The sequence below is a fragment of the Myotis nattereri genome (genome assembly GCF_964212035.1).
Source record: "Myotis nattereri genome assembly, chromosome: 9".
NCBI classification, from domain to species: Eukaryota; Metazoa; Chordata; class Mammalia; order Chiroptera; family Vespertilionidae; genus Myotis; species Myotis nattereri.
This window is the reverse complement of record NC_138084.1, coordinates 32,300,714-32,317,504: the sequence shown is the minus strand read 5'-3', so window position 1 is coordinate 32,317,504 and position 16,791 is coordinate 32,300,714. Positions and strand designations below refer to the sequence as shown.

At 44.1% G+C, this 16,791-nt stretch overlaps 1 protein-coding gene across 3 annotated transcripts in view; it reads left to right on the top strand.

Moving 5' to 3' along the window:
• The window catches only part of INSC (INSC spindle orientation adaptor protein), a gene marked incomplete at both ends in the record, with an annotated part of 298,722 nt that extends 286,326 nt beyond the window's left edge, over positions 1 to 12,396 (top strand). For 2 of the 3 annotated variants that reach the window (XM_081098856.1, XM_081098855.1), the window contains 4 exons: positions 831 to 897; positions 2,997 to 3,152; positions 5,085 to 5,161; positions 11,813 to 12,396. In XM_081098856.1, coding sequence (XP_080954982.1) covers positions 831 to 897; positions 2,997 to 3,152; positions 5,085 to 5,161; positions 11,813 to 11,941 — 429 coding nt within the window. The remainder of the gene's footprint in view (positions 1 to 830; positions 898 to 2,996; positions 3,153 to 5,084; positions 5,162 to 11,812) is intronic. The other variant, XM_081098857.1, reaches the window with a different exon arrangement.
• Between the last annotated feature and the right edge of the window lie 4,395 nt (positions 12,397 to 16,791).

Genomic DNA, 16,791 nt, shown 5'->3' with positions numbered 1-16,791 from the left:
CATCCTTTTACTATAGGCAGGGCCTTCAGCGATGCCCAGCAAGCAAGGCCTGCAGGCCCAGACCTGCAAAATGTAGCTGAGCATGAACTTTCTCATCAAATTCCCCAGAATACCTGATACCTGGGGTGTAATGCTGACTTCTATCCCACTTATGTTCTCTAACTTGATCTTAGTCGCCATATCAGGTTGAAAGTAGGTGGGGTTGAGTATCAGGGCAAAAAGCTAGGATGGGGTAAGCCCAATCCAGAACAGAGGATAGCCAGGAACCTGCCAGTTCGGTCCGCATTTCAGGGCCCGGGACCAGAAGGTTCCTGCAGAAAGATGATGGGACCCCCTCTTCGCTCAGGTGACATTGTTCTCTCCAGTGGAGTCCTGGGTTCCACCCCAGGGTCACATGCTGATGAACGGGCATCCAGTCACTGGAGAAGCACACCTGGGTGGCAGGAGCCCATGGGGACAAAAGAAAAATACCCTGGAAGTACGGGCCAGGTGTGCAGAAAGGAGTCACAGGCTAAAGCAGTGCTTCTCAACCTTCTGGCCCTTTAAATACAGTTCCTCATGTTGTGACCCAACCATAAAATTATTTTCGTTGCTACTTCATAACTGTAATGTTGCTACTGTTATGAATCGTAATGTAAATATCTGATATGCAGGATGGTCTTAAGCGACCCCTGTGAAAGGGTTGTTCGACCGCCAAAGGGGTTGTGACCCACAGGTTGGGAACCACTGAGCTAAAGGAAAGCTTTGTAGCCCCTGGCTCAGCTGCTTGTAGAGCGCACCTTTTGGCTCAGGTGTGCCCACTTTCTTAGCTCCTCAATCCTCTTTTCCAGATTGTGACAATCTTGGCAAACATGTCTGTCCTGGAGCAGTGCGCCTCAGACATCATTCAGGAGAACGGTATGTGTTTCAGCGCGAGCATGTTGTGTGGGTGATGTGACCATACAGAACTGCGGGCCTTTGTGTTTGTGTGCAGGCTATGCGGAGGCACGTGGCTGTGTACATGTAGGTCTCCACAATTGCATGAGCATGTATATGTGTGCTTATGTGTGCAGCAGGCCAATGTGTAACTGTTTGCTTGCCTTCATGAGGCTTCAATTCCAGTGGGAGACAGCGAACAAGGAGATAGAGAAGGCCAGATAATGGTAGTGACACAAGGAAGATAAAGTGGGGAAGGGTAAGGTAGACCCAAGGTAGGAGGGTGGCAGGCCATTTTCACTAGGATGGTAAAGAGTAGACAAAGATTTCATTATGATCCAAAGAGTACAAATCCATTCCTACAAAAGGACGTATTCCAATTTTCAGTCATTCTTATCCAATTGGCTTTGACCTCAGTAGAACGCTGAAGAGCCTGAGGAGTGGGGAGCAGGTCAGGGCTAGCTGGATCCCTCAACACCTCATCTGAGAGCATTGCTTTCGCACTTTCTCCCCCTCCCACCTTGTGCTGGGTTGTCACCAAGGTCCATGTAAGGTGGGCCAGGTTTCAGTGCCTGGGTCCTGTAGAAAGATGACGGGACCCCCATCACCTGGGAACAAAGTGGTGAGGGCTTCCTGTGACTAAGAAATAAGGCAGCAATTAGCAGTGGGTTGGAAACCAGAGATGCTAATGAACCCACCTGTCACCTCTGTTGTTGCTAAATCCCCTTTTCCCAGGTTTCCCTGTGGTTTAAACAAAGATACACGTTCTGCATCCCCCATTGCTCTATTACTAATTGAAAGACATCATTTTGTGTTCATTCTATGTGATGAGCTAATAATGAAAAATGTTCCTGAACCAGTTGGGAAGCTGGGAGCCCCAGGGGTGTCATTGTGGCCTATTCCTTCAGTATTTAGAGCCTTAAGTTCAACTGGTCAGCAGGAGTGTAATGCAGAGGCCCGTGGATTTGGGATTGGACTATCTAGCATCTGTAGAGGGTTTTATGGTTCATAAAGTGCTATGGATGGGCTCAATCAGTCAATAGTTATTGAGATATACTGTGTGCCTAGCATTGTGCTAAACAAATAAACACAGACATAAGTAAATCCTTGCCTTTATCCTGGAGGAGATCACAGTTTAGAAGGAGGGACCAACTTGATAAGAGTGGCAACATGACAAAAGTGTGACATCCACAATAAGACAATGCAATGGAGGGAGGGTAACATAGCAGCTGATACCATTAAAACTGGAAAAAGCGCTACTATTTACTAGCTGTATGACCTCTGCACTTCCATCTGCAAAATGGGAACAATAGTAACACCTACCTCATAGGGCTGATGGGAAGATAGCATGTTAGAAGTGTACCTGGCACATAATGAGCTCTATGCCAAGTGTATCTGCTCTTTCAGGAAACAATGGCAGTCCCCATGGCCCAATGGAAGAGAGTTTGATGAAGAGACTATTTACAAAAGTGGGGCAGCACCTGAGGGATCCGCAGTAATGATGACACAGACAGTAGGCCTCCTGGGCTGGACAGGGCAGGCCCTGTTGCACAGGCTGGACTTTGAAAGGGGTCCCCTTCCCAGGATGCATTTGGCTCTGATGTCTCTTGCCCTGCAGTCTGGTCATGTCATCTCTGTGCTGCCCCAAATTGTGTATGATGGTGGTGATGGGGGCAGTGGGAGGTCAGATAACTGCATGACTCTGAAAAGACACTTCACTCTCTGGGCCTCAAAGGGAATTATACTAATACCAAATTCAAGACTATTGGAGGTTTTAGGGGATCATGTACTTACTATGCATTTAGCACGGTAGTCAAAAAGCCCAGTAAAAGCATTTAAAAAGTAAAAAGGGATGTCCTCCAGGGGTCCTTTCCAAGTACGGTGACTTGGTACATGGAATCAGAGACACCCCAGGGCAGAAGGAATAGAAGAGGTGGCCTAGTCTAGCTTCCTTCCCATGTGTGATATCCCCTCAGTCATTCTGACAGCCTTTACTCCAGCCCTGCAGCTATCCATCCAGCAGGTTCCAAGAAGGCTCCCCACTGAAATGAGTGCCAACTATTCATTTTCCTCTTGCCCAGGGGTCCAGCTTATCATGGGCATGCTGTCCGAGAAGCCAAGATCTGGGACCCCTGCTGAGGTGGCAGCCTGCGAGCGAGTCCAGCAGAAGGCTGCAGTGACCCTGGCCCGTCTCAGCCGAGACCCAGATGTGGCACAGGAGGCCGTGCGGCTGAGCTGTAAGTGGTACTGGCTGTAGCAGAGTGGAGTTGGGGGGTGGGGGAGCAGCCTCGATTTCACAGTGGCAACAGAGGTCTGGCTGGGTGCTGGGAAATGCTGGCATGGAGGCCTGGGGTGCAGCCCCTAGTCTAGCTTCTAATTTGGGGCTGAAGCAAGAGAGAGGAAGGATCTAGGGAGGTTTTAGTTGGCCAGAACAATGGCTCACCTACAGACTTCCTGTTCATCAGGACTGCATTTCTTCATCAACTAATTCATTTCCTCATTCAGTTATTCACTTATTTGTTTACCCATTTGTTCATTCACTCATTACTTCATCCTTTTGTTTATTCATTCATTAGCACATTTATTACTTACTCACCATTAACTCATTTATTAATTCACTCATTAAATCACTCATTCCTTCAGTTAGTCACTTATTTACCCAACAAATGCTGGGCTCTGTTCTTAGTGCTAGGCATGTAACACCAACTATAGCATTGTCCTGACCACAGGCACTTACACACCTATGGGGTGGCAGGTGTGAAAAGAAACATTTGCACTTGAACATCAGAGAGCAATGCTCAGAGCATGTCCATAGCACATTTGCTACACAAGGGAAGTAGCCCACATTCATCTGGGTGGGTCAGAGAATATTTTAGCAAGGATGTGAGTCGTCAGCTGTGGTTTGAGGAGTTATCCTGGTGTTAAGGTTGAGAAACGGCTCTCCAGGTAGAGACAGTATCATGCCTGTCCTCCAGGCACAACAAGGTTGGCAAGAGGTGACCCTGTGGTAGCAGGGTTCCAGCTTCATAAGAAGTTATGGAAGATACATATACCGAATGTGTCGCACACCTTTTATTTAAAATATATTTTATTGATTTTTTACAGAGAGGAAGGGAAAGGGGTAGAGAGTTAGAAACATCGATGAGAGAGAAACATCGATCAGCTGCCTCCTGCACACCTCCCATTGGGGATGTGCCCGCAACCAAGGTACATGCCCTTGACCGGAATTGAACCCGGGACCTATCAGTCTGCAGGCTGACATGACACTCTATCCACTGAGCCAAACCGGGTAGGGCTGTCACACACCTTTTATCACTCTGTTATAATGAGGTGGTTTTTTTAAGTTTGAAGGAAGTCAGTTTGCACTGAAAAGCAGTTATTTATTTAACTTTTCTTCTCTAAAGACCTAGGCAACATTGACCTACTCAATCTGTAGTTTTCTATATTTTTAGCTACAATATATATTTTTTCTTTTTCAAAAAAATGTTTTTTTTAATTGATTTTTTAGAGAGAGATGAAGGGAGAGGGATAGAGAGATAGAAACATCAATAAGAGAGAAACAGCGATAGTTTGCCTCCTGCACACCCCCTATTGGGGATTCAGCCCACAACCCGGGCATGTGCTCTAACTGAGAATCAAACTGGTGACCTCCTGCTGCATGGGGCAAGGCTCAATCTACTGAGTGACACCAGCTGGGCAACAACATATTTTCTGATAGGTAATTGAGAAATAAAAGGTGCCGACCGTTCCACTGATAAAGATGCAAACACTAAATGTGGCTCTGGTAACATCAGAGGTACCTCCACAGAAGTAGCTGTTTAGAGAGACCTGTGCTACCTTGGCTGCAGTTTTAACCAAGTTCAGTCCCAGCCAGGGTTCTGGCACTTAGGGGTTTGGTTTTGACACTGCAGCTCATCCTGGCCCTGACGAGGGTCTGTTCACACCTGAGGGAGCAGGCTTCCACCACGAGCTCCTCCAGGTGGGTTCACTCTCCTTCCCCGGCTGACTGATGAGCTGACAGGGACACTGGGAGCCACCTGCTTCCACAGGCCCCACTGGGAGAGCTGTGCGAGAGAGAGTGGAGCACCCCTGTCTCAGGCCTGGCCAGGCTGGTCCCCACCCAGAGCTTGAGGTTCTCTGTGTGTTTCACGCAGCTGTGTTTCACGCAGGTATGTCCCGCCTCATTGAACTCTGCCGATCGCCCTCAGAGAGGAACAGCAGTGACGCTGTGCTGGTGGCCTGCCTGGTGAGTTCACAGTCTTCCCGATCTTTCCCCCTGGTCAGGGGAGCTGGCTATGTCATGGTTGGCTTGCATAAGCCATGAAAGTTCTCTGGGCTTCAACTTTTCTCTTCAAAATGATAAGAGTAATACTTGTTCACTTAATTCATAAAATTTTGGAGACAATTACATGAAGTCATGTATGTGAAAGATGGGAGGCTGGGAGCCACAAACCTTTAGGTTCTAGGGAATCTGAACAATGATTGAGACTGAGTGGATGGCGGCGGGATGCTAGGTGGTGTTAGTGATGTCACTGTGCCTGATGTATGTGGGAGCTAGGGTATGGATGTCTCCTGCCTCTTCCAAACCGGACACAGTGAGAAAGCTTCCCTCTTCTCTTCGGAAGGAAGCATTTTGGCTTCCTTCTCTCCTTTGTGGAACTGAACAGGAGGCAATAATAGGACGGGACAGAGAATATTATTCAGCCAGCCACCAGGGCCTTCACCTGAACCAAGCAAGTGCATCCTGGGAAGTCCCCACCCGACTTCTTCTTGCTGCTTGGATCTCTCATTAGTTCATCCGGTAGCACCAGATGGGGAATGTATGCTTTGTCTCTGAACTCCTCCCTGATGGGGTGTAACAGATCCCAAAGCAGAGCAGCTTCCAGTTGGAAGCATGAAGGAGCAGGGAAGCCATTGGATAAATAGACCCATTTAGCTTCCAGATCCTTGATTGGTCCTCAAAAGATGCAAGGGAGAAGTGATGGGTTTAGCGATCCTTTAAGCTCTTTCACAGTAAAGCCCCCTCTCACCCATCTTGTTTTAACTGAGTTCATCTCATTTCTGGGAGCTCCTGATGGGCAGTGTGGGGTAGCAACAGCAGGGCCTTACAGTCAGACACACCTGTCTTGGTTTTGCCATTAATGAGCTGTGTGACATGGGTAGGTCACTAAATGCTATACATTTTATTCAATAAATATTTACTGAGTGATTCTATCTAAAAATGCACTCCTCTAGGCTATGAGGATATAGTTGTGAAAAAAGAGACAAAAAATCTATGCTGTCATGGGGCTTTTATTCTGGTACATGCAGAACAACCTTAACCTTTCTTGCACCTTGGTGATCTGGTGAAGCTTATGGACCCATTGTCAGAATGATGTTTTAAACATAAACAATAAAATATATAGAATTAAAAAGGAATCCAATTATATTAAAACTAGTGGCCTGGTGCATGAATTCGTGCACATTGAAAGATAATTAATTGGAAGAAATATTTTAATATCGCTATTTTCCCTTTCTCTATAATAGAAGTGTCAATCAAATTCACAATTGATAATGACAGGTGGAAACACATGCATGCGATTGGCACCAGTGAGAGCTTTATATGTATCACACATGTGCGAGTCAACTTAGCCTTTTATAGATATAGAATAAACTTGCTTAATTAGACCTGCTTTCTGATGTAGCTAAACTTTTTCCAGCCCAGTGAAGCACCTCAACTTCTCTTTCAGGTAATCATCAGCAATACAGCAGTAAATATCAATATGAAGCAGATTATTATTGTAGATCATGCAGGGAGAACAAAGCGTAAAATATATAACTGCAGCAGTGTTTGACTATATTCTGTGCAGTGAGAAACCTAAAGTCATTTTCAAGGTCCACCATTTCTTACTTCTTTTCAGTCAGGTCAAGTTTCTAAGTTTTCTAAATCTCCGTTTTCCGGCTAATGAAAAGAAAATAGGATTCCACTGAATCTCCTATCTACCTACTCCAGGACTTCTGTGAGGATCAAATGAGATGAGGCACAGGAAAATGCTTCACAGACATTTGGTTCAGTGTAAAGTATTTCCATCTGGCTATAAAGCAAGTTCTGTTCATGGGCTGAAGAAACTGCAAGGAGGCTAGTCGCTAGGGAGAGGAAGCTGGGTGTTGCTATGTGATGTCTTTACCCGGACGGACACTTAGCATATTAGCCTTTTATACATATAGATAATTATAGAGTATTTAAACATGTGTACTTTTAACTAATAACTTAAATAAGATTGATCAGTGAGTCTAATAAGCATTGTAACTTGCCTACCAATGAGTGTCAATGGTATTTGAAGCTACCTACCACAATCATGAGATATGAAAGTTCCTGGGATTTCTACTGGTGAACAAATCTCAGGGCTTGCTGAGACTTCATGGTTTGTTGCTACATCCACAATAGAAGGAAAAGCTAAGTTTCAGTGAGAGATTAGTGAATGTAAAGATGTGATTTTCCAGGTTCACAGAGCTTCTTAATTCTGTCTGGTCTAGTGAGTCAAATGGAGAAGATTAATACCTGTCAAACATAATAATTGCTCCCAACTCCCATTATCTTCACAACTCATGCAGCTAGCAACTGCTTGACACTAACCAGGTCCTGAGGAAGTGTTGGCAACCTATAAAGCTCCATTCAGATACAAGGGCTTTCTGCGATTCCTTTTTCATTTATGTCATTAGTTTGAAGAAGCGCACATAGAAAGGCTTAGCCACTACCTTCAATCTCCTAAAGGGTTTTCCAGTGGAAAAGGGATTAAATTTCTCCTTGTGGACAAGTTGCTGGATGCAGAAGAGAGCCCCTCTCTTCCTAAATCACCCTCCATCTAGCTACTGGGCTAATTTTCCTCATGACAGTTTACAACCATGACACTCCATGACCAATCCTTCCATGGTCCCTGTTACCTACAGCCTGCTGTCCATGTGGTTCAGACCTTCACAGTGGGAATCCTACCCACCTTAGGCTCTGGAGGCCTCCCACTGCCTCCAGACCCCATCCTCCTGGCTAGGCCAGAGTGTTATGAGCCACCCAACACTACCCTTGTCCCTTGGCCCAAGCAGATACCCTTTCTACAGCTCTGCCAGCACCTCCCTCAAGACTTAGACCAAAACACCTCTCCTCCATGCAGCTTCCTGGGAGCCCTCCATGCTTAACATAGGAACACACAGCCTGCCTGCAGATTTTGTTTTCCCCAGTAGGAGGCAGGTTGAGTTCTCTCTTAGAATTGAAACACAGCCAGCCTGATGCTGAAGACCTTGACTTTTGACCAGACCATCTTGTCTCAGAAATGCTTTCTCCCCCATGCCTTATGGTCCTGGTCTTGTTACTTTGGCTCATGAAGGGATTTGAATTTCTCCCCTTCTAGCCCGGGGCCTTCTTGTGGTCAGGATCCTTTTCCAGCTCTTTGTTTCTCCATAGGACTTTGGGTTTGGTGACTGTTTTTGGCTTGGCTGAGGAACTGATAGACTTGGCCACCCTCAGCACCCCCTGTTGGTGAGTGTTTGTGGTTTGGCTGCCAGAAGGGCCTCCATATTTGAGTGTTGTCCCCTGGCTGATGAGACGGAGGTACTAGGTGCCTTGCCTGGTAGGTGGAGTTGGAGGCTGCCTCTCCTGCCCGTCCTCAAGGTGTTCTTTCCAGCTTCCAAGGCTCCTTTCAGGGGAATGGAAGACATTTCAATGGTTGTTTCCCACATCTGCGAAAGTGGCAGCACAGATTGTCTCCTGCAAACAGGCTTGATTTTTCCTTAATGAAGCAGCTGTCAGTGGGCTGCTGGGCTTGTTAAATACTTACGTGTTTTCAGACTGTCTGGGAATGAGATCCTGAGATGATTGGTTGTTAACTCTCCGAGGAAAGCAGAGGCTGAGAGAGAAAGGCTTTGGAAGAGTGGGAGGTCCTTTAAGCCCCTGGGCCAGTGATGGCGAACCTTTTGAGCTCAGCGTGTCAGCATTTTGAAAAACCCCAACGTAACTCTGGTGCCGTGTCACATATAGAAATTTTTTGATCTTTGCAACCATAGTAAAACAAAGATTTATATTTTTGATATTTATTTTATATATTTAAATACCATTTAACAAAGAAAAATGAACCAAAAAAATGAGTTCACGTGTCACCTCTGACACGCGTGTCATAGGTTCGCCATCACTGCCCTGGGCCCTGAGGAGAGGGTGCTCCCAGATGGTTGGGGTTCATGCCCTGTAGACTTTCTAGGGACTCTGTGTATCTATTTGCTTTTGTGTTTTTTCAGGTCTGTTTCTAGTTCTCTCTCTTATGTTTTGTTTTTGCTTTTCTTTCCTTCTAGAGCAGTGGTTCTCAACCTTCCTAATGCCGCGACTCTTTAATACAGTTCCTCATGTTGTGGTGACCCCCAACCATAAAATTATTTTCGTTGCTACTTCATAACTGTAATTTTGCTACTGTTATGAATCATAATGTAAATATCTGATATGCAGGATGTAGTTTCATTGTTACAGATTGAACATAATTAAAGCATAGTGATTAATCACAAAACAATATGTAATTATATATGTGTTTTCTGATGGTCTTAAGCGACCCCTGTGAAAGGGTCATTCGACCCCCAAAGCGTTAGTGACCCACAGGTTGAGAACCGCTGTTCTAGATGTTGCCTCCTCTCTTAGAGGTTTCTCTCTTTCCTTCTTTCCCTTTCTCTCTTTCTTTTTATTCCCCCCAGACCTCTCTCTCCTCCTCATCCTGATTTCTCACCTCTTCCTACCTCTCTCCTATGCTTCCTGCCCCGGGGTGTGCTCTCTCTCTCTCTTTTTTTTGGTCATCATCTCTTCTTCTTTCCATCTCCCTTTCATGCATGGTTTCATTTTTTTCATCAGTTCATCTCTGTATCTTTGTTTTAATATTACCTTTTTGTTACTTTTTTCTGTTGTCTCCTTTTCTCTGTCTCTGCTACTTTCTTCTATCTTATTTTCTTGGTATGGGTTTATTTTCTCTCTTTGTCTAGTTTTTCTTCCTTCTTCCTTTTTGCTTTATTTTTATCCCTGTTGATGTAAAATACATCGATGGTCTCACCTCTTCTGCTGAAGATCCCGCCTTGTTTTTACTGTGATGACTCAAGGTTAATGGGGTTATTTCTCTCTGTTGGATCAAGAGCAATCAGAAAGTGTTATAGATTCAGCCTCTCTAGCCCTTAGGGATATCATACTCCAGGGGAAAGAGGTCACACTAATAAGAGATAGTCTCCTGGAGTCTACTTCCTGGAGAAAACCAAGACAGAGACACATGCCCCTCTTAACCCACTGGACATGGCAGAGCCTGTTAGTCCCACAGCCAACTAAAGCCATCCTCTCCTTCCACCAACTTGATGATTTCTCAGCCATAGGTTACCTCTCATGTCTAGGTAATAAGTTCTATGTCTGCCTTAAACTCAATATAAACTAGTGTCCTGTGCTTGCAGCATCCTGCTGTGTGTGTAGGTATGAGAGCTCTGGAGTTGAACTTCTGTGTGATCTCAGGAAGGCCACGTTCTCTCTCTGAGCCCTTTCCCTCTCTGAGCCTTAGTGTCCTTATTTCCAAATTGGGGATCATGAAACTTACTTGCAGTATCCTGTAAGGATTAAATGAAACACTAGGTTGGCCTTCTTCCTTCTTTGCTTCTTCTGCCACTCCAGATATTGTTCCCTGTCTTTGTTTCCCAGGGGAAGGACATCCTTAAGCTCCTACCTTGTTTCCTGATGTGTACAGGTTCTAGGAGAGGGAAGGAATTCGTATTTATTGGGCACTTAGTATGTATTACTTCAGCTCCCTGGTAAAAAGGTCTATATAGATGCACAGCTCACATGTGCATTTTAAGGTAGCTCTAGCAGTAGACTCAGTTTTAAAGCACTTTATTTGATCTCTTTTGGCAGCAAACATTTATTGAGTCCCATGCCAGCCCCTGTTCTACCTGCTGTAGATACAGAAAAAAATAAATAAAATAAAACAGTCTGTACCCTTGAGGAGCTCAGAGTGTAGTGTGGGAGATACACACTGAAAAGACAATTGCAGTCGTGTATGAGAAGGTTAAGGTCAGTGCAGGGACTGTGCATGCACAGGGGAGGGAGGAACTGTCTCTGCTTTAAGGAATCAGGGGAGGCTTCTTAGAGGAGGTGACAGTGGGACCGGCCTCGCAGGATGAATGCAACTCCTGGCTAGAAAAGAGTGGGGAGGGACTTCATGTCATGGAGAGGAGCTGAGCAAGGGCACGTGAGTGTGAAACAGGGTAGCATACTCGGGAAAGTGAAACTCAGTTTGTGAAGATCTGAGCAGTGATTTCATTCTGCTCGCACCTCTCTTTCCTGTTCTTCCACATCTCAGTGGCAGAATCTCCACCTCCTTCAACTTTATGACCTTCTTTCCTCTCTCTTTCTTTCTTCCCTCCTTCTCATCTCATAATGCCTTGCTCAGAACGTAGTGGAATTTATGGATAAGTGAATAGCCCTTGCCATTCTAGGGTTCCTCTAAGGATCTGGAAGCATCTACTGATGCCCCTGGCAGTTCTTGTCTATAGGATGACCATATATTTCACTAAGTTGACCAGATCCTTAAAATGATAGATATTGAAAACAACCAGGTTCCTAGGATGAAAAACCAAGATGGCAAGACCATTATTAAGATCATGAAGACTTTCAGATGACATCCACCATGGTGACCAAGGTGCAAATGAAACCAGGGGACCAAGTGATACAATTGCTATGATGATCAGGTGACCAAAAGAACCAGATGACTAAAGGTGTTAAGGTGACAATCAGTTCAAATTACCTGGTAAACAAGCCACTTCCTGAAATGCATCTCTCTGGTAGTTGAAGGAAATACATGCGCCTGAGCAGAGCCCAGTCCGACTCGTATCATCTCTTCTGTTTTCTTCCCAGGCTGCCCTGCGTAGATTGGCCGGGGTCTGTCCTGAAGGCCTCCAGGACTCCGACTTCCAGCAACTGGTCCAGCCCCGGCTTGTGGACTCTTTCTTACTCTGCAGCAACATGGAGGAGAGTTTTGTGTAGCGAGTGTGGGAGAGGAAAGGCATTTGGCCCCATTCTCTTGCCCCTCTGAGAACACACCAGCCCCCTCACCTCATTATTTATACTTAATTTATTTTTTACATGAAGTGGACATAGGGCTAAATATTCTAGCAACATCATCAGGCAGTCTGTGTTCCTTGGGAGTCTTTTTTGTTTTTATTTTTTGACTTCTGTGACTTTTCAGTTGCAGATGTTGAAATGCATAATGGCTAATATGACAGATTGTCATGGGTGATTTCACTTCATCTTGCTTTCTCTACTCTCACTATATAATCTTGCCTCATTTTTTAAAACTTGGCAACCAAAGTATTATAACTACCTAGAATTTTTTTAAAAAGTGGATTTGCTCTTTCTAAAAGATTTTAAATGAAATTCATAGTTGGACAGAATATACTAGGAAGAAACTTTTATTCTTTAATAAATGAAATCATACTAAATTTGTCTTGGATTTTTCTGAATAAATTATGTCTTAGACCAGTGGTTCTCAACCTTGGCTGCACATTAGAATCACCTGGGAATCTTTTTAAAATCCTGATTTCTGAGCCTGGTCCTCCGGAAATTCTGTTTCTTTGTTATGGGGTGGGGCCACAACATTAGTAACAAAGAAACAGAATTTCCAGAGGATGAGGCCCAGAAATCAGGATTTTAAAAAGATTCCCAGGTGATTCTAATGTGCAGCCAAGGTTGAGAACCAGTGTCTTAGACTAACTTCTTGCTTCCCAAGGTTTTATGCCACAAAAATTTCCCACTGTTAAAACTGCATAGAGAGTTGTATTGTTTTCATAGGTACATAAATGGGTAAAGTCCTAAGTTATTGGGAAATAAAAAATATTTCCTAAGTCTCCAGAAACTCAGTTTCCCTTAGCTCCTTCGCTTTTGTGGAGCCTCATGGTGAATAATACCTCTTCAAAAGTATACTTGAAAGTAGCGGTGTGCTGGATGCTGCGACCTTCACAGCGGGGTTCAGGATCTGAAGGAGAGGCCAACGCACAAATGAAAATGCTATACAAGAAATATGAATTTAGCAGGCATTGGGGGCCAGGTGGAGCCTCTTTTTTGAAGAGACACACTGAAACTGAGTCCCGCCTGCTTTTATTCAGTTTTAAATACACATCTTGCCCTCAGTAAAGCACAGCAAATAGGTAGCAGACAGACTGTTTCTAAGGTCAATAAAGATCAGTAAAGATCAGTAAGGTCTAGTAAACATTTACTTGGAGGCTATCAAGTCAGGAAATTGCTTTGAGCCACCACTATCTCAACACGAACCATCAGTGCTTAGCGTCAGCCCTGCTAACGCTCAAGGTTCATCAGTCTTCTACGTTCCTTGATGCACTCTCATGATAGTATTGGCAAGCGGTGGCTTCCCGCAGCTGGAGCTTGCAAGGAAGTATTGGGAGGATTTCCTCTCAATTCCACATTCAGTGACCTCATGTTGGTAGCTTGATATTGGCAATAGTGAGAATATTTACACCATAGAAATTGGCAGATACTACAAAGCAGAGATATAAAAATATCCTCACCCAAGGACATGTTAGAGAGAGGAATGAAAGAGAGAGAGAAGAGAAGAGAAGAGAAGAGAAGAGAAGAGAGAGAAATATCAATGTAATGAAATTCTCAAACCACCCTTGGTGCCCCTCAATTTTAGTTTAGAGGTTGACTGTGTGCTTGTCTGTATCTGTGAGCAGCTTCTGGGCTTTCAGGAGCTGCCTTAGCCAGGCCCCAGGCCAGAGAATCCCACTCCAAGCTCAGAACAAGAGCCCTGCCTTAGCTCAGTGGCTTCATTTGAAGTTTGCCTCAGGATCAGTTCTAATGCTGATCCTATTTAGTGACTGCCTCCTACATGCAGTCATTTTACCATGTATTACCTCTCATAATTTTCACATTTGTGAGTAATTAATATTCCCACTTATACCCTCCATTACAGATGGGGAAACTGAGGCCAGGAGAAGTTAAGTAATGTTGCCAGAATCAAACAGTTAATGCGGATGTGGGGAGTATATGAACCCACATGCCTTTGACTTCAGAGGTCAATTAGGAAGAAAGCAGGAACTTTGCACCAGACACTTACTAGAAGGTAAGTGTGGCGCTGGACCTATGTAGAACATTATCCCCCAGCAAATGTATCATAAGGTTCCATTCTGGGCCCAGGAAAGAAAAGTAAAAATAAGTACTAAGTACTGGGTTACCTGTGAATTTGAACTGGAGGATGCTGGATTAGTTGTCAGTAAGTCAATCCCCTTAGAAAAGTTATGAAGCAAAATGGTTTAAACAAATAGGAGTTCTGTAGCCTATCTTGCTTTGAATCTTGGCTCTGCACTTACTGTGTGACTTTGGGCAAAGTACATAACCACTCTGTGTCTCAGTTTCCTCATCTCTAAGATGGGATTAAGGATATTGCCTTAATCATAGAGCTGTGAGAATTAAGTTAATGGGAAAGGCTTAGAATAGTTTCTGATGACAAGTGCACAAAAAATGTGGCTATAAAGTCAACCAAATCCCACTTTTGCATCTATTTCGTTTGCTTGGTCCTTCATGATGGTGCCTCAAACGTAGACTGCTTAGTGTGTTAGAAATGAAGACTTATTCTGTGAGGAATGGAGAGACCATCCCATCCCATCTCTACACCCTGCACTTAGGAGTAACGAGTCTTGCCTAAAATTACACAGATAATTAATGGGAAGGCTGGGATTTGGATCAAAGAAGTAACTACTACCCCCATAGCTGCCATTTTTTTTTTTTTTTTTTTTTTAGCATCTGCTCTGGCTGGAAACTGTAACATACACTGCTTCATTCAACTTCTAAAATGACAATGCTGAGTTTTTATTAATCCCTTTTTACAAGCAAGGAAACTAAGGTTCAAAGAGACTCTCCATCTTACCCAAAATCTCACAATTGGTAGTGGAAGACCAGGATTTGACTCCAAAATCCATGATCCTTCCACTTTGGTACACACATATTTGACATGTGTATTCATGTATGTATAAGCCCAAACACCATGCTTGAGCTTAAAAATAGTACCATAGCACTTTGGCAAATTCTGAACTTCCTTTTTATTTGAAAAAAAAAAAAAACACAAACAACCCCAAACATTTGAATTTTAATTATATAATTTAAGAACTGATACCAACCTTTAGTTACTCATTTGTTAAAATTGCAGTAATAGACATGGAGATTACTTCAGGGAGAAAGGATAGGAATAAAACAATGAAATATAAATAATCAAAATAGAAATCCTATATAGTTTATGATCAATAGCATGAAAATCTCTAAAGTAGCTACTCCTTAGTCTGGTTTCAGAGTAGAGCCTCAAAGACAAATCAAAATAAATTCTGAATGTTATCAGCTCCATTTAAAAAGCAATACCAGCCATTGGGAACAATTGTTTTAAAACTATCTTTTTGTTAGAAATTTCTGATGGTCCCTTTGTAGAGATTCCATTTATGTCCACAATCTTATAGCATCCTTCCCCATGATTTTTACTCATGGTTAATCAGACAACTTTTGGGGCTATCCATGACTGGCAGCAGAAATGAGAGGATATTTGTGTGTGTGTGTGTGTGTGTGTGTGTGTCTGTGTGTGTCTCAAACTTGAGGCCCTCAAGGGAAACTATGGAGTCCAAATAGAAATCCTTAGAAAAATCCATAAAGGCCTATTTGTATATTTTCAAATTTTGGAATCATATAGAAACAAAGATCTTGTCAAGTTATCTACAGCATTTACATGGCATTGAAAACAAAGTCAATGGCCTCTCTCTTCTCCACCCTGAGACTTCATCAGTCCCACCGCAGGCTTTTCCCACTGTCATACTTTAACACAGAAGCGTTTCCCACTCTGGTGCACGCCCGTGTGACGGGGATGACAGCTGGGACAGGGGAGTCAGGCTCCTGGGGTTTCTGCCCTCAGGGAAGGCGGGGAGTGGAGAGCTTTCAGGGCATTTCAGCCCCATTTTTCAGGCTGCTTCCAGTTGTGTGTGCTTTCTGCCGAATCCACGTGTGCCTTGAGGTAGGAGGTGGCAGGAGGCACACGCTCATTTACAACAGTCCTTGAAAAATTTAGTCTTTAGATCTCACACATGTTAAAATTTAATAATAAACTTACCTATACCTCTAAAGTACTTCTAAAGGTAAAAGTTCATCTGGGGAGTTTCATGTAGATGATCTGTCATAAGAAAAGCTTCATATTACCCATCTCGAGGTCCTTCCTGCCTCACAGGGTGGCACTTTCCTTATGGAGGATCTTGGGAAGAATTAACAAAATTTGAACATGACATTGCAAAGGCCCATGCAGCAGACAAAAGAAGTGGAGATCTTTCCTTAAAACTCATATCCAACCTCATTTCCGACCTCCAGAAGACAAAGCCCATCTTTTTCCCCAGCATTTTCTTCAAGGGCCTAGTATTTGGAAGTGACATGGGCTCTTTCATAGGGATTCTTCAGAGAGTGATAGCAATGGAGGAACACAAAGGCAGAAGGTGCTCACTGGTGCCAGATGTGACGCCATCCAACAGGAAGAAAGTGGCCCTGAGCAGAGGCGGTCAATACCTCTTCCTCAGAGGCGCCTTCTCAGGAAGGCTCCCATCACACCATCCATGCTGGTGGCTCTGAGTCAAATGACCAGTGGACCTTTTCACTTTTTCTATGAACTTTTCCAGGATGGCCATCTCCTTGTCAATCTCTCGGCACCTGAGTTTGACAGCTTTGTGGAGTACCTGCACGTGCCGGTGGGCCTTCCTCTCCTCCCCGCGATTGGCTACATGAGCCCACCTCAGCTGTTCTGTATCTTCCACCTTTAAGATCAAGACTTTCTTCATCTTACTGAATCCCAGGTCAGC